Below are 21,659 nucleotides of genomic sequence, written 5' to 3'. Positions count from 1 at the left end.
TTTTACAAATCTTAAAAGCAAACCATTCCCCAACTGATAAATGAGCAAAAAAATATTAACAGTTTTCAGGTGAAGACATCAAAGCCATATATTGATATGTGAAAAAATGCTCTAAATCACTATTGATTAGAGAAATGCAAACCAAAACAATTCTGAGACTTATCAGGCTGGTTAAAATGACAAAAAGGCAAAATGGCAAATGTTGGAGGGAATGTGGAAAAATGGGGTCACTAATACATTGTTGGTGGAACTGTGAATGGATCCAACCATTTTGGAGAGCAATTATACCCCCAGAATTATGAAAATGTATGCCCTTGGACCCAGGATTGAGGATTCTTTTTCCCAAGGAGATCAGGGAAAAGGGAGAAGAATATATATATTCCAAAATATTTATAGCAGCTCTCTTTGTGGTGGCAAAGAACTGGAGATTGAAGGGATTTCTTTCAATTGAGGAATGGCTAAACAAATTATGTATATGATTGTGATGGAATACTGCTGCCCTGTAAGAAATGATGAGCCGGCTATTTTTTTTTTTAATTGGAAAGCTACATGAGGTAATGAAGAGTGAAATGAGTAGAATCAAAAGAACATTATATACAGCCACAGACATAATATTTGAAGAAAAATTTGTGAAAGTTTATCTCTAGAGAATGAACTGAAAAATGAAAACACAAAAGGCATAATCTATATATACAAAACTGTTTTCTGGGTGATACTTTTTATGATGTGGGGAGGGAGGAAGGAGCTGAGATACTTGGAAATAAATTCTATTATTAAAAAAATAAAACAAATTAAACAGAGGACAAACTATTAAAAAATCTTATAAGCATTTTATACATGCTAGCTATTATTGTTATCTTGATATAACAATCATAAATAACCCAAAGGAACATGGACTATCTTAGTATCAGGTCTCTCATCACTGGAGGTTTTTAATAGCGGGAGGTCATCAGAAATTCTGTAAAAAGGATTACTCCTTAGATATAGAATGGACTAAATGACCTCTGAGGTCCCTCAAAGGTATGCTGGAGCCAGCTCAGACCACGTAGGGAACTGATTGCTAAATAATCAGTGTATTTTATTTATTTGATTATCTTGACTTACGGAAGTGATGGAGAAAATGTTAATACAAATTAAACTTAAAAATGTGTCTTGGTTACATTTCCCCCAGAGAACTGGTTGTTAATATTAACCAGTACAGTAGTACATTCTCACTTGGTGATCTCATTAGCTTCCATGGATTGAATTAACATCTCTATGCTGGTGATTCTCAAATCTACTTTTCTTGCCTCAATCTTTCTGCTGATCTCTAATCTCCCATCCCCAGTGGCCTTTCAGGCAACTCTAACTTCATATCCACTAGACAGCTTAAGCTCAATGTGTCCAAAACAGAGTTCATTATCTTTCCCCAGAAACTATCTCCCCTCCTACCTTCCCTATTACTATAGAGGGTAACTCTATTCTTCCATTTCCTTTGGCTTGCAACCTTGGAGTCATCCTAGATTCCTCACTATCTTTCACTCTCATATATCCAAACTGTTGCCCAGGCTTGCCAATTTTATTTTGTAACAATCTCTCCAAAACGCCCCCTTCTCAATACTGCTACCATTAGTGCAAGCCCTCATTGCTTCACACCTGGGTTATTGCAGTAGCTTGCTGGTGAGTCTGCCTCAAATCTTTCCCCACTCTCATCCATCTTTCATATGCCACTGAAGTGATTTTCCTAAAGTACAAGTTCCATCATGCCATCTCCTTACTCAGTAAGTTTCAGTGGCTCTCTGTTGCCTCCAGAATAAAATACAAAATGTTCTGCTTGGTATTCAAAGCCCTTTGTGACTTAGCCCTGTCCTACCTTTACAGTCTTCTTATATCTTAATCTCTATCATGGCCTCATGGCTGTTCCTCAATCTTCATCTCTTGGCTCCAGGTATTTCCTGACTGTTCCCCATGTGTGGAATGCTCTCCCTACTCCACTCCAACTACTGACCTCCTTGGTTTTCTTTTTAAAAAAAATTTTTATTTAAACATTATTTTATTTGGTTATTTTCAAACATTATTCATTGGAAACAAAGATCATTTTCTTTTCCTCTCCCTGTTCCACCCCCCCCCCATAGCAGACACGCAATTCCACTGGGTGTCATATGTGTTCTTGATCTGAACCCATTTCCATGTTGTTGTATCTGCATTAAGGTGTTCATTTAGAGTCTCTCTTCAATCTTATTCCCTCCACCCCAGTAGTCAAGCAGTTGCCTTTCCTCGGTGTTTTTACTCTCACAGTTTGTCCTCTGCTTGTGGATAGTGTTTTTTCTCATAGATCCCTGCAGATTGTTCAGAGACATTGCATTGACATTAGTGGAGAAGTCCATTACATTTGATTGAACCACAGTGTATCAGTTGCCGTGTACAGTGTTTTCCTGGTTCTGCTCCTTTCACTCTGCATCAATTCCTGGAGGTTGTTCCAGTTTCTATGGAATTCCTCCACTTTATTATTCCTTTTAGCACAATAGTATTCCATCACCAACATATACCACAATTTGTTCAGCTATTCCCCAATCGAAGGGCATCCCCTCATTTTCCAGTTTTTTGCCACCACAAAGAGCGCAGCTATGAATATTCTTGTACATTACTTTTTCCTTATTATCTCTTTAGGGTACAAACCCAGCAGTGCTATGGCTGGATCAAAGGGCAGACAGTCTTTTATTGTCCTTTGGGCATAGTTCCAAATTGCCCTCCAGAATGGTTGGATCAATTCACAACTCTACCAGCAATGAATTAATGTCCCGACTTTGCCATATCCCCTCCAGCATTCATTACTTTCCTTTGCTGTCATGTTAGCCAATCTGCTAGGTGTGAGGTGATACCTCAGAGTTGTTTTGATTTGCATCTCTCTGATTATAAGAAATTTAGAACACGTTTTCATGGGCTTATTAATAGTTTTGATTTCTTTAACTGAAAATTGCCTGTTCATGTCCCTTGCCCATTTTTCAATTGGAGAATGGCTTGATTTTTTGTACAACTGGTTTAGCTCTTTTTAAATTAGAGTAATTAGACCTTTGTCAGAGGTTTTTGTTATGAAGATTATTTCCCAATTTGTTGCTTCCCTTCTGATTTTAGTTATATTGGTTTTGTTTGTACAAAACCTTTTTAATTTGATGTAGTCAAAATTATTTGTTTTACATTTTGTGACTCTCTCTAAGTCTTGCTTGGTTTTAAAATCTTTCCCTTCCCAAAGGTCTGACATGTATACTATTCTGTGTTCACTTAATTTACTTATAGTTTCCTTCTTTATATTCAAGTCATTCACCCATTCTGAGTTTATCTTGGTGTAGGGTGTGAGGTGTTGATCCAATCCTAATCTCTCCCACACTGTCTTCCAGTTTTCCCAGCATTTTTTATTAAATAGTGGATTCCCTCCCCCCCCCAAACTAGGGTCTTTGGGTTTGTCATAGACTGTCTTGCTGAGGTCACTTACCCCAAGTCTATTCCACTAATCCTCCTTTCTGTGTCTTAGCCAATACCAAATTGTTTTGATGACCACTGCTTTATAATATAGTTTGAGATCTGGGACTGCAAGACCACCTTCCTTTGCATTTTTTTCATTATTTCCCTGGATATCCTTGATCTTTTGTTCTTCCAAATGAACTTTGTTATGGTTTTTTTCTAGTTAAATAAAAAAGTTTTTTGGAAGTTCAATGGGTATGGCACTAAATAGGTACATAAGTTTGGGTAGGATGGTCATTTTTATTATATTGGCTCGTCCTATCCATGAGCAGTTAATGTTTTTCCAATTATTCAAATCTAGTTTTAGTTGTGTGGAAAATGTTTTGTAGTTGTGTTCATATAATTCCTGTGTTTGTCTTGGCAAATAGATTCCTAAGTATTTTATTTTGCCTAAGGTGATTTTGAATGGAATTTCTCTTTCTAATTCCTGCTTCTGAGATGTGTTTGAGATATATAGAAATGCTGATGACTTGTGTGGGTTTATTTTGTATCCTGCAACTTTGCTAAAATTGTTGATTATTTTGACTAGCTTTTTGGTTGATTCTCTAGGATTTGTTAAGTAGACCATCATGTCATCTGCAAAGAGTGATAGCTTAGTCTCCTCATTGCCAATTTTAATACCCTCAATTTCTTTTTCTTCTCTAATTGCTACTGCTAGTGTTTCTAGTACAATGTTGAATAATAAAGGTGATAATGGGCATCCTTGTTTCACTCCTGATCTTATTGGGAATGCATCTAGTTTATCCCCATTGCAGATGATGTTGGCTGATGGTTTTAGATAGATACTGTTTATTATTTTTAGGAAGGATCCTTCTATTCCTATACTTTCTAGTGTTTTCAATAGGAATGGGTGTTGAATTTTCCTTTTAAGTTCCAATTAAAATCCCACTTTCTATAGGAAGCCTTCCTCACCCTGTCTTAATCCCAGTGTTTCCCCCTCTATTAATTATTTCCTACTTATCCTGTATAAAGCTTTCTTCATAGATTCTTGTTTGCATGTTGTCTCCCCCATTAGATTGTAAGCTCCTCAAGGGCAGATACTGTCTTTTCCCTTTTGTGTGTGTTTTTAGAGCCTGGTACATAGTAGGTGCTTCATAATTTTGATCAGTTGATTGCACCAATACCCAAAGGTTTGGGAGTTGTCAGATGTCATTATTGAGATCACAGAACATTAGAAACAAAAGAGAGGTTCTGGGCAGGGTTTGAGGAGTTGGAACTTTTCTGTAATATTTCATCAAACCAGAAAATCCATCAAACCAGCAAATCTTAGATTTTGGATTGGCTTCTTTGAGAAATAGAATTCATACTGTAATTGGTGATGGAAATCGAATTTAGGTCAGCCATAGCAATGCAATCACTTCGAGTGAGTCTTTACTGTTTGTGGAGACTGAGGCTGATTACTTCAGTTGTGGGATTCTGTGTAGTAGGGCTAAAGATAATCAGAGAGCTTGGTGGTGCAGTATTCACTGCACCTGATCTAAAGTCAGGAAGACTCATCTTCCCAAATTCAAATCCAACTAGCTATTTGAATCTGGGGAAGTCACTTAATTCTGTTTGCCCTAATTTCCTCATCTGTGAAATGAGCTAGAGAAGGAAATGCCAAACCACTATAGTATCATTGCCAAGAAAACTCCAAATGTAAAATGAGCTGGAAAAGGAAATGTCAAACCGTTATGGTATCTTTGCCAAGAAAATTCCAAATGGGGTCGTGAAGAATTGGATATGACTGAAATGATTCAAAAACAACAAGATGATCAAGTGTTCACCCTAAATACGGAAACAAAGGAGAGTCCCTGAGTGTGGAGGGCTACTAGGCTGCCTAAGGAGGAAAAAACCAGCCCAAGTTAGAAAAATAGACCCGATTAAAACCTCTGTCCCAATCATTATTGGGATGGGATCCACAAGAGGCCACTGTACTTCAAGCCTACATGAGATAGGGAGACCCAGTCTCAAAAAAAAGAAAAAAGAAAAAAAGAAAGAAAAGAGGAATTTCATGTGCTTAATGAGTAGTAGATTTTTGTTATAGTAAACTTAGCCTCCTTATTTCTAAAACAGGGATAATTAAAACTAACATTTATATAGCTCTTTAAGGTATGCAAAGTACTTTATATACATGATCTCATTTGACTGTCACAACAACCCATTTGAAACAGGTATCATTATTATCCTCATCTTATAGATGAAAAAATTAAGACTGAGAAGTTGAATGACTTGAACTGGTCTCAAACTCAGATATTCTTGACCCCAAGCCCCATTCCCTAAGCCACCAAGAGGACTACGCCCACGCAACTACACCACCAAGACAATACTTATTCTACCTACCTCAAAGGGTTATCATGGGGAGGAAACATTTGGTGAGTCTTCAAATACCTGAGAAATGTAAGTTATTCATTATTATAATTATCATTATTAAAGGACAGGTATTATAATCCCAAGAATTTCTTCACTAGAAGATGGAGGACAATTGGGTAAGGGTTCTTGAGAATAAAAGGGGCAGTTGGGCTTAGACATTAGGAAGGAGGGACAGGGACACTGGTGTATAAAACATGTTGGATCCACACCAAAATAGCAGTTCTATTCAGAGAAAAGTTTGGGAATAGTCAGGTCAAATCAAGTCATAAAAAGCTTTATTTATTATTATTTTTAGAATAAAACTTTTAAAAAATTCTACAGCTGATATTAAAAGATAATTGATACAAGTAATTAGGTTGATTTTCAGGAATAAATTAAATTTAAATATTTGAATTATGGGATATTTTCTCAAACAAAAATTGATAGATTCAGGACTGGAAGGGAGGTCAAGAAAGATTTATTCATCATTTACTATGTGTCAGGCATTCTTAGCAGAGTGATGCAAAGAAAGGCAAAACAGTCTCTGCTCTCAAAGAGCTCACATTTAATCTGTTCAGGCTTGTACCAGCCATCCAGACTTTTGAAGGATAAATATAGGATAAAGATAGTAGAACCTCTGAGTTATATGGAACCACAAAGGGAAATCATCTGGTCAAATTCCCTCTATGATATTCCCAACAAGTAGTAACTCATTATCTTTACTAGGTGATTAAATCCACTTTGATACAGCTCCAAATGTTACATAAAGCCAAAATTATGCCCTCTGCTATGTCCATCTTCATTATGCTCTCTGAAATCCAGGAAGAAGGAGTACACTTCTTCCCTATTTCAGTCCTTCAAAGCTTGAAGATGGCAACCATACCCTTCCTCAGTCTTTTCTCCAGGCTAAATGAGCTGCTTTCTTCAATTGAGCCTTATATGTTTGTGGGAACATGACAGAATAAAAAGAACACTGGATTGGGAGTCAGAGGACCTGGGTTCAAATTCTGGCTCTGGAAAAATACGAGGGGAACATATGGTCAATTTGTGTTCTGGTGGCAGTAGCAGAATAATTGTGTACTTTAGCATATTGAAACTCCAGAAGAAAATGGAGCAAATAGCAGTGAGCTCTAGGTTGAATTTAGGGTACACATTGGCTTTAAGCTAGAAATAGGTATTTCAAGTATTCCCCTACACCATTTTCATTCAATTCAATCAACACTAATTATATACCTATTAATTGCAAAGCACTGGACTAAGTGCTAGGAATGTAAAATAATAAAAGGAAATATAACATGTACACAGAAAAATGCCTTTATGCTATAAACCACTTTTTAATAGAAGTCAAAGACCCAGACAGGTTAGTACGTGGTACAAACACAGCAGAACAGAGGCAAGCATACTGAGATTTTGAGTTTGAACCTGCCTAGTACAATTGGGGAGACAAAGACATTCACTGACAGATGGTGTCCTTCAGGAATATCCACTCTACATGGAAGACACAATATTCTATTGGTAGTTAATACAAAACATATACAAAGGATTATGAAGTAATTTTAAGAGGGAATGATTACTAATAAGAGGGGAGGGTGAAGTTAAGAATTAGGCTGTGACATTTGAGCTGTGTTTGGAGGAATCTAGGGATTGCATTCTGTAGAGATGAGAAGGGAATGCATTCCAGTCACTGGAGGCTGCTTGTTCAAAGACACCATAGAGGAAAAGTGAGTGACAGATGGAAATGAAGCCCAACCATGAATCAGAAATTGAGACACCCTTTTCCTCCTATTTTTTTTTAACAAGGTCAATACCTTTAGAACTCATCACAACCAGAACTGAGTCCAGACCCTGGAGCTAGACCTACTTGGGGCAAATCAAATCATGAGAACTGGAGTTGGAAAACACCTTAGCATTCATCCAGTGACAAGACTGACCCGGATAGGTGGGAAACATTGCTGTTCTCTTGCCATATTCATGCCATTCCTGTCCCTTACCTCCACCCCCATATACACCTTTCTACCTCTAGTTCTTAAAATGACAATCAGATTTTCCATTCCTGGAAAGAGCATGTTAATCATTGGTGATATAGCGCCACTCACCATTCTTGTGATTTCTCAATCCAAAACATCTATTGCTGGCTACCACTTCCTCATTCCCTTCTTCCCTTATTAGAATGTAAACTCTTTGAGGGAAGGATGTCTTTCTTTTTGTATCTGAATCCCCATCACTTGACATAGTACCAGGCACATAGTAAGCACTTAAAAGATTTTTCATTTATTCTCAGAATGCCTTTTGACACCAGAAGCAGCAGTGGGCAATTAGGTGGAATAAAGTGCTGAGCACAGAATCAGGAAGACCTGACTTCAAATTCAGTCCCAGACACTTATTAGCTGTGTAAACCTGGGAAAGTCACTTAATTTTGTTTACCTTCGTTTCCTCAATTGTAAAATGGGCTGGAGAAGGAAATAGCAAACTACTACAATATCTTTGTCAAGAAAACCCCAGTTAGGGGGTGGGGGACAGCAAGGTGACTCAGTGGTTTGATAGCCAAGCCTAAAGATGGGAGATCTTAGGTTCAAAGCTGCCCATAGACATTTCCTATCTGAATGATCCTGTATAGTCCAAGTCACTTAAACCCCATTGCCTAGCCCTTACCATTCTTCTGCCTTAAAACCAATACATCAAAGGGAAGGGTTAAAAAAAATCCTAAAGGGGGTAATGAAAAGTCTGACACCACCACCAAAAATGAGCTCCAAAATTCAGATTCAATTGTAAGTTAAGGCTTTTAGGGCATAAAGAAGATTAACAAAGCCTCTGAGACTGTTTTGGGGCCTGAAGACTGAGTACAAATGTGAGGGAGAGAACACTTATTCTATATAAGCCCTCATTTGAAGGTCAGGGCTGGAATTACATTCAGGAATCCTTGGACCCCTCATTTCCTGACTCCCCACCTCATGTTCATGCCCTCCATACTTCCCACCCAGCCTAGAGAAGAGTCCTAGTCTCTACTTGCTTCTATACCCACTGCAAAGGACAGAAGTTCACTATGCCCCTGCTGACCTAGCACTTGGGAAGGCCAGGATTAGAGAATGAAAGTGAGTCACTGAGACATCAAAGAAGATGAAGGTGACAGGAAGAAGGGAGGAGAGGGGAAGGAAAACCAATAATGCAATAGGCCAGGGAGTAAAGTCAGATGGGGGTGAGGAACACTGAAGCATTAGGTTCTATAGCTCTGGTCAATCAGAGGAGAGAGTCTGTCTTTCCTCCCCTCTAGGGATGTGCTGAGGTCAAATAAAGTTTTCTATGGGTAAGCTTATACTTCAGAAATCAGTTAACTTCAAATCAAGACTTGATTTATTTATTGACTTCTTGATTGTCTAGACCCATGTTGGTGAAGGCACGGCACACATGCTGGACGGGGCTGTTCCATTCCCCCTCTCTACCATGTCTGGTGACAATTTTCACATGCCCCACCCCTATGCTCAGCAGACCAATGTGAACACTTCCTCCCTCTGCTGTCTGGGATAATGCAGGGGGCTCATAGACAGCTTGAAGGTACAGTTTGGGCATGTGATCTCTAAAAGGTTTGTAAAACTAGTCTAAACTGATGATGGAGAAAATGTAAATAACAATGCATATTAATCTTAAAAGTATATTTTAGGAAGATTTTTTGTGGATAGAGAGTCAGCTGTTAAAACATTTTCCAGTGCACCCTTTCCTCTTCAAACTTGGCTATTGCTTTGTTTGGTAACTTGCTAATGCATGATCATGTTTTATGGAATATTGTGGCTTATATATTCTGACAGAACTATAAATTCCATAAGGGATGAGATTGTGTGTGTCTTAACCAGACTTTGCATCAGGAACAAGTGCTATAGAATAGTCTACAGGCTACAGGTGCTTTAAAAAGGATAAATGCATTGTATTGTCTGCCCCACAATAGACATTAGATCCTTTCCCTCAGTGCTTCCATTTCTTCTCTTCCTTAATGATGAAGAACATAATTTAAAGGGGAGAGTTAGGGAGAGGAAGGAGAAGAGAAGACCCTTGTGAGACCAGTAGAAGAAGTCAGTGAAATGGTGAGAAGACAGCCTTTATCAAGAGACAAGTCCCAGGTAAGGATAGAAATCTCATTTGATATTTTCTCATGACTAGTTGCTGGTGTCAGCATATCTAGACAGTAAGAAAGCATTTTCTGCCCCTTCTCCTTCTTCCCACTCCTCTCCTTTCCCTTAAAGCATAAGACCAATTGAGATCTCACTAGACAGAAACCAACAAACTTTCTGCTTTAGAAAGGAAACTGCCAATGAACCCCTTGGGCTCTTGGCCCAGGCTGAGACCTAACATTAACACTGATGGTTTGGGGTAACGTTGGGGAGGGGATCAGAGAAGCCTCAGATGTCATGGGGTATGAGATCATCTTGGTTATGGAGGGCGGGGGCTGAACAGTTACACTCATCATGTGAACTTATGGGTCTGTGAGGTCAACCTTGAGGCAGGCTGGGGGTTAGAGAGAAACCCACTCCAGGGTAGCCCCCTCAAAGGGCAGCCCAAACAGTGGAGGATCTGGTACTGAAGGAAGAAGCTGGGGGTTTGACTTTTCTAGATACTAATGGATACTCTAATTTCATCTTTTCCTTCCCTTCCTCCATCCTCCATCCCTTTCCTCTCTCACTGCTCCCCCCCACCCCAACCTCACCTGTCCTTCCTGATTTTCCTTGAATGATCGAATGCTCACACAGACACACTCCCCCCTAAGGGCCTCATTATGCTGTGAATCAGAGGGTGGAGAAGGAGATCCTTCAGATACCCCGGCCCAGAGAAACCCATTCGACCGGTGTGACTTCCTCTTGACAGCTGCCAGCTCCTCTGGGCTGTCACAGATCTGCCAGGGGGAGAAGGGCAATATTTCACCTCTGAGCTCAGCATCCAGAGGTGAAAGGGCCAAACCATTATGCATACAGGTGAGGCAACTCTGGTTCTTAGGAGGAGCCCAGTTTCTCAGCTTCTCATGATGAATGGTTTTGAGGCCTGAGAGAGAAGATGGGAATGTTCGATGCCTGACAGACACCACCTCCACTGCCCCCATCTTAAGTCCTGGGATTTTTGTTCTCACCACTCAGTGATATCCCTCACTCCTCTCCCCATCCCCTTCAAAACTTGGTCACTCTGTGAGCTGAACAGGAAACTGTACAAGGTTAAGACAGGGGGTCTGTCTTCCCCTGTTCCTCAGGAAGGGTTACAAGGGTTTTGGTGTAGGCTGAAGGAACAGGGAGAGACAAAGGGTATGAATGAGGGAGAGATGCATTGCCCATTTCCAGAACTGGAGAGTCAGAGGCTCCCCTTCTTTCCCTTGATTTACCCTCCTATCCTGCTACCCCTCCCACCCATTGAGATTTATGCCAGTCTTGATCACAGGGAAAAGTTAGGGAGGAGAAGAGAAGGCTCAAGTTAGAGGGTACCAGTATGTGGTGTAGGGAGTGGAGAGGATGAAGCCAACCGGAGAGAAAAGGAGGTCATTGTGAGAAAGGTAGTGTGGGTCAGAGTGAGAGTTGGTGGGACAGGGACAAGCCTAGAGGGAAAATGGAAGAGGAAGAGGATTTGAAGAAGGAAGAGGAATTTCCAGAGGAAGAGGGGGCTGGTGACTGCTGCTTGAAGGAACTGTAGGTCTCAAAAAAAAGTTTAGGGTGGGGAAAGATGAAATCTTTCCATTCTGTTGAACTTTCTGAAGTACACATTTCCAGCAGGCAGTCAATAAGCATTTATTATTTGTTTACTATGAGACAGGCACTATGCTAAGTGCTGAGCCTATTAAGATAGGCAAAAAACAGCACCTGCCCTCAAGAAGCTTACATTCTAGAGAGGGAGACAACATGAAAATAAATAGGATAGGTTCTCTGTCTCTCTCTCTCTCTCTCTCTCTCTCTCTCTCTCTCTCTCTCTCTCTCTCTCTCTCTCTCTCTCTCTCTCTCTCTCCCCCCTTTCCTTCCCCTCTCTCCTCTCTTTCTCATCTTTCTTTTTCTCTTTACCTCTCCCTCTCCATCTTCCCCTGTATGTCTCCATCACACATATACATCTAGATATAGATAGATATATGGTAGAGAAGGGGAGGAAGTAGAATGAGGAAGCAGATGAAATATATATATGTGTGTGTATATATATATATACATACACATATGTATGTACACAAAGAGAGAAGAGAAGTAAGATAGCCTTGAACTGGAAGGTTACAGCAGCTGTGGGGATGGGAAAGACATCCTGGAAAAGGTGGAATTTGAGCTGTTCATGGAAGCTAGGGAAGCTTATGAGATAGAGGTAGAGAGGGACATAATTCTAAGGAACTAGAGACAGCCAGGATAGAGGCTGTTCCAAAGAAATGCCAGTGTGTGGAGGGGAGGGGAGTATAAGAAATTGGGAAGGTGAGGGCAGGTAAGTGACTCATTGGTTTGAGAGTCAGGCCTAGAGACTTGAGGTCTTGGGTTCAAATCTGGTCTTAGACACCTCCTAGCTGTGTAATCCTGAGCAAGTCACTTAACCCCCATTGCCTAGCCCTTACTGCTCTTCTGCCTTGGAGCCAATACACAGTATTGATTCTAAGATGGAAAGTAGGGATTTAAAAAATAAAAGGAAATTGGGGAAGGTAGGCAGTGGCCAGACTGTGAAGAGTTTTAAATGACAAATACTGGATTACTGTTTGATCCTGGTGGTTATTTCATTATTCTCACCAATGATGTTCCCTTCTCCTCCCATAAATCATTTCAGTAATTTTTGCTCCACACCTTTGAGGTAGAAGTTGGAGAAGCTGTGGAGGAGAAGAAAACCTCATTGGATCTGCCCCAGATGGGAGCAGCAACAAGGTATCTGTCATTGCCACATTGCCACATTTATCTTGTATTCTGAAAGGAAAATAAAAAAAGCACAATGTATTCCCTACATCTCCCTAGAGCATAGTGTGACCAATGTCTACATGAGTTCACCTTAGAACAGAATCCTTTGAGTACTTCAGTTAGTTGCTTGGATAAGGTGGAAGGCAGCACATAGAGGGGTTCTAGGAACATGGTCATAGCCCAGTTTGAAAGGAAATATCCTTTCTTGATGTAAAGAGAGACTACCTTTATAAAATTCAGCCTCATTACTTATGCCAGAGTTTGAATTAGATGATTATTGTAGATTCTAATTAGATTCCAATGTTCTCCAATTTGGAGTTACATTTCATAAGCAGAGGTTCAGTGACAAACCCTAACCCCCCTTTTTCCTTTCCTTTGTAGAGGTGCTTTGTCTCTTTTACCATTTCTCTCCGGGCCTCTGTTGTTCCCAAATACCTATTTTTTCTAGACCCTAAAGACCTGTCTCACACTGAAATAAATATGATCACCCCATTTTACAGATGAGGAAATGAAGGTATAGAGGAGAGGCATAGCTGAGGTCACAAGAGGGAAATGGGGCCCAGGAGCCCAAGGCTATATGCCTCACCCAGTAGAGACCCCAGCAAATGCCCCATCAGGTGAGTGTCACATTGGAGAACATTTCAATGGCAAAGAAGCTGTCCCTGGGAGAAAAAGCCCCCAGGGGGAGTTTGCTGCTGGATTGGAGCATGAGTCAGGAAGGGACTAGAGGAAGTTGACCAACCTGGGGTGGTGAAACCAGTCAGTCCCCATCCCGCTCTAGTGCCCCACACGTGGAAGGTTGGGTTATAAAGCCTCTCCCACCCCAGGGCTCAGTATTGTACACTTCTGCAGCTTTCTGCTCAGCTTCTCCTGGTGAACGCTGGTAAGTCTTAGCCAACTGATCCCCGGGCTTCAGGGTGGTATTCCTTCCATCACAGTCAATCTCATGACCACAGAGCCCAGGGAAGGGTGGCTGGGGATGGGGGTGAGGATTGGACTGATATGCTCTCCAGCTATATCCAGCTGTGTTTCCCCATCTCAGTATTAGATACTTAGCCTCTAAGTCTTTGTCTCCATACTTCAAGAAGGGAAGGGATAGCACAGATAACCCCCAAACATATGACAGTCTATAATCATGTATTTGGCTTAGAAATGTTTTGTATGATAGCACAGGTATAGGCAATATTAAATTGCTTACTGACCCAGGGCGGGGAAGGACAGAGAGAATTTGGAACTGAAATGTTAGAAAAAGAATGCCAAAAATTGTTTATGTGTAATTTGGGGAAAAAACACTCCTGAAGAGTTAAAAAAAAAGAAATAGAGTTTATGATGGGGCTTGGTGTGAGGAGATGCTGGGACTAGTTTACCCTGTATCTCAAGCCTGGTGTCTGGGTAGAAATGTGTCAGCAGTCCCTTCAAATGAATAAAATCTGAGGATTGGGGGGATTAGAGTGTGAGAACAAAGGATTTTACATTTAGATTTAGATCTGAATAGGACCATAAAGGTCATCTAGTTCAAACTCTTAATTTTATAGATGAGGAAATGGAGACAAAGAGAGGTTAAGTGACTTCTAAAGCCAGAATCCTAACCCAGGTCCTCTAACTATAAGTCTAGCAGACTTTTCAATACACAATGTTGAATGTATTTTATTCATCTGTGTGGAAAATTGATTTATTCCAGATGTCAGATTTAGGACAGGAAGAGCCTCATGAGGTAGGCTACTTCTTCTTAATTCCCTTTTTCACATCTCCAGTTCTCCTCTTGTAGTAGTTGAGTTATTTCAGCCACTCTTCATGATACCATTTTAGGGTTTTCTTGGCACAGAAATTAGAGTGGTTCTCATTCTCTTTCTTGATCTCATTTTACAGATGAGAAACTGAGGCAAACAGGTTTAATTGACTTGCCCAGGGTCACACAGGTAGTAAGTATCCGAGATCAGATTTGAAATCAGGAAAATGAGTATTTCTTATTTCAAGCCCAGTGCTCTATCCACTGTGACACCAAATGTTAGGGGTATTGATTATTAAAGGAGAGAGACTATTATGTCAGAAAGAGGTAGATTAGCATGTATAGCACCTAGATCCAAATCAAACCTTGGAAAAGTCACTTATTGCACCTGTCACATCAAGGGGGTGGCCTAGATGGCCTTTAATGTCCCTAACAAACTCTAGATCTAGGATCCTTTGGATAAGGGCTTTGTGAACACTGCCTATGTAGCCTCTTCCAGGACAACTCTTGGAGGTTTGTTTTACTCTGTGGTTAACAAAAACCAAATCTCCAGGAACTGGGCAGCTCTAGTTCATAATGATAAAGTGCTAGACTTGGAGTTCAAATCCCTCCACAGACATTTAGTAGCTATGTGATCCTGGGCAAAACACATAACCTTTCTTCTGGGGATAATAATAGTACCTATCTCCTATGATTGTTGTGAGGATTAAATGTGATATACAAAGTACGTTCCAAATATTAAAATCTCCAGGGCCCAAGTTGCTCACTTGATAGATAGATAGAGATCATTACCAAACTAAAGTTGTCTCTCTCCTCACCCTTAACCCTAACCTCAAATCACTGGCCTCCTCTATTCTCTGGAGAATGGTCATGGGTGTACTTTACAGTTGAGAAGGCAGGGGATGCTTGTTGTTCCTGACTTCTAGATTGTGGCTACTAACCTCAGTTATGTCCTGAGACCTTATGATAACATAAAATATTTTTTTTTGTGTTAGGTAGAACTAATCTCGCCTCCAAGATGTCTCAGCATCAGTACAAACAGCCTGTGAGCCTTCCCCCTGTCTTCAGCCAGGAGCAGTGTAAGCAGCCCTTGCCCCAGATCCCTGACCCTGTCCCACAGGAACAAGTAAAGCAACCCACACCAGTACCTCCACCATGCCCAGTGCCCGAGCAAGTGCTAGATGTGCAAGAAGAGACCACCATTCCTGTGAAGATAGTTCCTACTCTTACTCCACAGCTGGAGCAGAAAGGAGGGCAGGAACTGGAAGAGCAGCTAGAACAACAACTGGAACATAAGCAAGAGCAGCAACTGGACCATAAGCAAGTGCAGCAGCTGGAAGAACAGCTAGAACACAAGCAAGAACAACAGCTGGGAGAGCAACGGGAACATAAGCATGAGCAGCAACTGGACCATAAGCAAGTGCAGCAGCTGGAAGAACAGCTGGAACACAAGCAAGAGCAACATCTGGGAGAACAGCTGGATCAACAGCTGGAGGAGCAACTGGAACATAAGCAAGAGCAACAGCTGGAACATAAGCAGGAGCAGCAGCTGGAAGAACAGCTGGAACACAAGCAAGAACAACATCTGGGAGAGAAGTTGGATCAACAGCTGGGAGAGCAACTAGAACATAAGCAAGAGCAACAGCTGGAACATAAGCAGGTGCAGCAGTTGGGAGAGCAGTTGGATCAACCACTGGGAGAGCAACTGGAGCATAAACACGAGCAACAGCTGGAACATAAGCAAGAACAACATCTGGGAGAGCAGTTGGATCAACAGCTGGGAGAGCAACTGGAACACAAGCAAGAGCAGCAGTTGGGACACAAGCAAGTACAACAGCTGGAAGAACAGCTGGAAAAGCAGGAAGAGGACCTGAAGCAGCAGTTGGAGCAGCAACTAGAAGAGAAGGAAGAGGAGATGAAGCAACAGTTGGAGCAGCAACTAGAAGAGAAGGAAGAAGAGCTGAAGCAGCAGCTGGAGGAGAAGGAAGAGCAGCAGTAGCAACAGCTGGAACCAGAGCAGGAGCCTCAAGATTGTATTGATCCTGAGCTTGTCCCTCAGGCTTAGAAAGGCCATGTCCCTCCGGTAGAGCAGCAGCAGCAGCAGCAGCAGCAGCAGCAGCAGCAGCAATAGGCACATTGGCCCTTTAAACAACAGTAACTCTCCCCAGCTCCCCCGGGACCTCTTCTTGCCACAAAATGAAGAGTTAGAGAGAGACCCCCCAGGCTTACCTCATGCTTTCCCCAGCCTAGGTGGTCTCCCTCATCCTGTGAATGTTCCTGATTCCCTTCCTCTCTCTGCCATGTCTAGGACAGGGAGAAGGGATCAAAAGAGGGGAGACATTTTCTCCCTTGTCCCACTTCCCCTCAACCCCTGTCCCAACCTCATCCTCACCTTGGGAACTGAGCCTTTGCTTGGTGGACTCTATAACCCTTGTGGTGTCATAAATTTCATTCTTAGGTTTTGTGTCTATGTATGACTGATTCTATGTGAGTGGGCATTTGTATTCCTAATAAATCTTGAAATTCCTGAAATAGTCTTTTCCTTTATTCTCCAACACCATCTCTGTTTCCAGCACCCTTTATAACTGATGTCTGGCTTTGTTTTGGCTAATTCCTTTGTTGTTCAACCTGATACATTAGAGATAATAGGATTCAGGAGACCTGGCTTCAAATCCTGTCTCTACCACTTGCTATTTTTTACCAGTTTGGGCAAGTTAAATCTCTGGGCTCCAGTATCTTCTTTTATAAAAATAAGGCTGGATGGGAATGGGAGAAATAATTGAACTCAGTGGACCAGGGTGAAGATTCTCAGAAACTTCCTGTACCTTTCTTTCCATAGATTCTATAGCTCTATAATTCCTAGCTTAAAATAAAGCAACAAGAACAAAGACAGCAAAACTCCACCAAGTAACTAGGCTCTGAAATATTCTCTGAATGCTCCTTTTAACATCTGAATCTAAGATCATTGATTTGGAGCTAGAAGGAAACTTAAAGGTCTTTGAATCCAACTTTTTAAGTTAAATGACTTATCCAAAGACACCTAAATAGCTAGTGAGATTTGAACCCATTTCCTCTCTTTCCAAAATTGTTGCTTTTTCCACTGCCATTATGTTAACTAAGAGACTTGGTATCTCTTTATCAAATGAGGTCACTTCCTTCTTTGCTCCTGGTTGTGTCTCAGTCTGCCAGTGGATCCCCAAAGAAAGATTCTTAGGGGAGAAGGAAGAGAGAGGCATAAGGGTCAGCACATAGGGGGAATAGATCCTCATTCTAGTTTTCATTCCCTCACCTCCCCTTCTCTCTACATCAGTTTCTCTCTTTAGACGTGAAAAATAGTTGCTATCCATCTGGCTGAATATGGACTGGCTAGCTGCTTGGCACAGGTTTTTATCGGCACATAGAGATGGATTAGGGCAGAAAAAAACATTCTAAATTTATGACGTTAGTTCCCTGGGTCTAGTCTGGTCCACTCAGACTCCCTTTATATTGGACAGTTACCAAAAATATTATCTTCCCTCCAAGAACACCCTCACTGGTTTGGGGGTTATTCAATCTTACCCTTTCCTGGGCCATTAATTAAGCTTATTGGTTCATTCTGGGCTAATTTTCAGCTAGTTAGGAAGTTTGGGGATGGCATGGGGGCAGGGAAGTTTATGACATTTCAACCAAATAACTAGACTGTGAACAATCATTTAATAAATTAGCCATTTCCCATTCCTTGGGCATAAGCTTGGAACAGATTTCAATTTACAGATAGGGAGCCTGTTATTGTGCAAGACATATGAGCTAAGCACTTCATAATTCTGATCTCTTTTGAACCTCAAGCCAAGCTTGTGAGGTAGATGTTATCATTATCTCCATTTTATAGTTGAAGATACGGAGGCAGACAGTGATAAAGGGATTTTCCCAGGGTTACACAGTTAGTAAGTGTCAGAGGCACTCAGAGCTTGCTGACTCCAAGCTCAGTCCCTCTATCCACCATGCCACCTTACTGCCTCTGTAATAAGAGCCTACATTTCTATAGCATTCTGCATTCTTCATATCATTTGAATCTCAAGACAATCATGAAAGCTGAGGCTCAGGTCACTTAGAGACTTACCCAGTGTCACATGGCTAGTAAGTGCCCAAGCCAGACTCTCTACTAAGTCACAATGCTACTTTTTCCCAGGCACAGCCTTATTATATATAGCCTGGTTGGCAAGCACAGCACCCTGAGAGCAAGAAACCAGCTCAGTTCAGGGGCAGAGCCTGCATTAATCCTTAGAACAATCCTTCCCCACTCCTATACTCCCTCCCTAGAAGATTTCCCAGAAATCTTAGCTGTCTGAATTAATAATCATTCTCACACCCTTTCCTGATGTCTCAAAGACAACTAAGAGCTTCATCCCTTTAGTTTAAGATCCTTGCCTGGGGTTAAAATGCAAATATCTATGGGATAAAAAACATTCTAAATTTATGACGTTAGTTCCCTGGGTCTAGTCTGGTCCACTCAGACTCCCTTTATATTGGACAGTTACCAAAAATATTATCTTCCCTCCAAGAACACCCTCACTGGTTTGGGGGTTATTCAATCTTACCCTTTCCTGGGCCATTAATTAAGCTTATTGGTTCATTCTGGGCTAATTTTCAGCTAGTTAGGAAGTTTGGAAGCTAGTTAGGAAGTTATACTTTATGCTGGTTTCAGCTATTTACATCTTAATGTGAATAAGATGATATTAGGATTTTGCTGGAAAGGTAAGAACTCAATAAGGTACTGTGCTTTGAGTACAATACCTGTAAAGTATTGAGAGAAGTCTGAAAGGGAGAGGGAAATAGTGGCAGTTGGGTCAAAATGACATGATATTTTTATTTTAAAGAAAATCACTATTCCAGTCCATTCCCCACTAGATGCCTGTGTACCTGTTACCTCAGTTCATCCTCTCACCCATTTGAAATCCTTCTGTTCCTACTTTTCCAAGAAGTTTTTTAAATTTACTTCTAGGAAAATCTGGTTGAAAGGATATTGACTTGAAAGTTAGGAGACTTGAAGTCCAGTTCCAGCACTGACTGTATGATTTTAGTATAGTCATTTTAAGGGGTCATGTGACTTGGGCTCAAATCCCAGCTTTTCTCCTTGCTAATAGCATGACCTTGGGAAAGACTCTTAACCTTTTTGACTATCAGTTTCCTTATCTATAAAAGGAGGGAGTTGGACTAGATGACCTCTAAACTACTTTTCGCCTCTAAATCTATGAGCCTTTGGTCTAGATACCTCTCAGAGCCTCAGTTTCCTCATCTCTAAAATGACATATTCCTAAAGGAGGGGAAATAGCTAACTCATTATGTGATTGTGCATGGTCTCATAATTTGGTTAGAATTTCCACAAACCTCTCCTCACTCTTGCCTGGCTGAGAATTAGCCTAGGATTCAAGAATGAATCCCTGAGCTTGATTCATGGTGGAGAAAAGAGAAAAGACTGAATACTCCTAAACCAGTGGGGGTGTTCTGGGAGGAAAGATAACATTTTCCACCTTCCGCAGCCAGACCAGGGGAAATAACATCACAGATTTAAAGTGGGAAGAAATAGGAGAAGTCTCACTTTAAAGGTAGTAAATTGAGACCCAGAAAAGGTTAACACACAGGATTTGGAACCCAGATCATCTGAATCCAAAGAAGCACTTTTCATCTTTCATAATGAAAGCTTAAGTGCTCATTTCCTTTAGACCAAATTCAGTACCTGATTGATGATTGCAAGCATCTGAGTAACCTCTACCCCCACTAATACAAATCACAAGCATAGTTTTTAAAATTCATTTAATTTATCTTTTCTTACATTAAAATTTCCTCCCTCTTTCCCCAATCCAAACTGTAGAAGACATCATTTGACAAAAAAAAGATGTTTATGTAAAACTATGTCATGAATACTTTTATTTATCAGTTCTTTCTCTGGAGGTAAATAGTTTTAATATTATCCTTAAAGTAATATTGCCATTGCCGTATACAATATTCTCTTGGCTCTATCCATTTCACTTCATAATTTCATGCAGGTCTTTCCATATTATTTTTAAACCCTTATCTTTTGTCTTTGAATCATATTAAGTATCAGTTCCAAGGCAGAAGAGTGATAAGGGCTAGGCAATTGGGGTTAAGTGACTTGCCCAGGATCACACAGCTAGGAAGTCTCTGAGACCATCTTTGAACCCAGGACCTCCCTTATCCAGGGTTGGCTCTCTATGAGCCACCTAGCTGCCCCATCCATATTATTTAAAAAACTAACCTGCTCATCATTTTTTTTTACCTTGAATTGTATTCATCACAATCACATGACACAACTATTGCTAGGTCAAAGGGTATACACAATTTTATGACTCTTTGGGCATAATTGTGTATATCCTTTGACCTAGCAATACCACTATTAGGTCTATTTCCTAAGGTAGTTAGGGGAAAGGAAAAGAATCTATATATTTTAAAATATTTATAGCAGCTCTCTTTGTGGTGGCAAAGGCCTGGGAATTGAGGAGATGCCCATCAGTTGGGGAATGGCTAAACAAGTTGGGTCAGAGGCACTAATACACTGTTGGTAGATCTAACCACTAATGGTGTAATAGTGTCTCTTTTTCCACATCCCATCTCACATTTATTATTTTCCCCTTTTGTCTTTTTAGCCAGTCTTGTAGGTATGAGAAGATATCTGAGTTCTTTTAATTTGCAATTCTTTAATCAATAATGATTTAGAGGACTTTTTCATATAACGTAATACAGCCTTTAATTTCTTCATCCATTTCCTTATTCCTGTTCATATCCTTTGACCACTTCCCAATTGGGGACACAAGTATATTTTGTAAATCATAAAATGCTTTATAATATGAGTCATTACCATGACTTAATAGATGGTCAGATGTTGTGCTGTTGTGGTGGCTGAAAAAATATCATTACCTGGGGTCTAGCCAGGTGATGAGTCTTCCTGAATTTAACTAGTCTGACTCTCATGATGTATTTCCAGGTTGGATGGGTATATATGGGTTTTCTACTTGATAGAACTTGCCTGAGATTGCTGATGTAGCCTGAGAACTCAGTGCCATGATCAGGCATTCAAGGAAGATGACTCCAACAGTTCTTTCTCTGGAGATGGATAGCATTTCCCATCATAAGTCTAGAATAATGTTTTTAAAGACACAATACCACTAAATTGATGAACCTCCTATGACACAAAGTAGGACCTGGAATCAGAAGAC

At 40.7% G+C, this 21,659-nt stretch overlaps 1 protein-coding gene across 1 annotated transcript; it reads left to right on the top strand.

Annotated features, from left to right (window-relative positions):
• The first annotated feature begins 13,497 nt into the window (after positions 1–13,497).
• On the top strand, positions 13,498–16,977 carry IVL (involucrin). Its single transcript, XM_007481911.2, has 2 exons — positions 13,498–13,599; positions 15,441–16,977. Exon 2 carries the CDS (start codon positions 15,464–15,466, stop codon positions 16,442–16,444), a length of 981 nt encoding a protein of 326 aa, XP_007481973.1. The 5' UTR covers positions 13,498–13,599; positions 15,441–15,463; the 3' UTR covers positions 16,445–16,977.
• The last annotated feature ends 4,682 nt before the right edge of the window (positions 16,978–21,659 follow it).

The sequence above is a fragment of the Monodelphis domestica genome, chromosome 2 (assembly GCF_027887165.1).
Source record: "Monodelphis domestica isolate mMonDom1 chromosome 2, mMonDom1.pri, whole genome shotgun sequence".
In the NCBI taxonomy this organism is placed as follows: domain Eukaryota; kingdom Metazoa; phylum Chordata; class Mammalia; order Didelphimorphia; family Didelphidae; genus Monodelphis; species Monodelphis domestica.
Note: the sequence above shows the minus strand (reverse complement) of the source record. Positions and strands in the feature narration are given on the sequence as shown.

What these genes read in the sequence shown, in the direction of transcription:
- IVL (XM_007481911.2), top strand. Translation starts at nt 15,464, where the DNA reads ATGTCTCAGCATCAGTACAAACAGCCTGTGAGCCTTCCCCCTGTCTTC.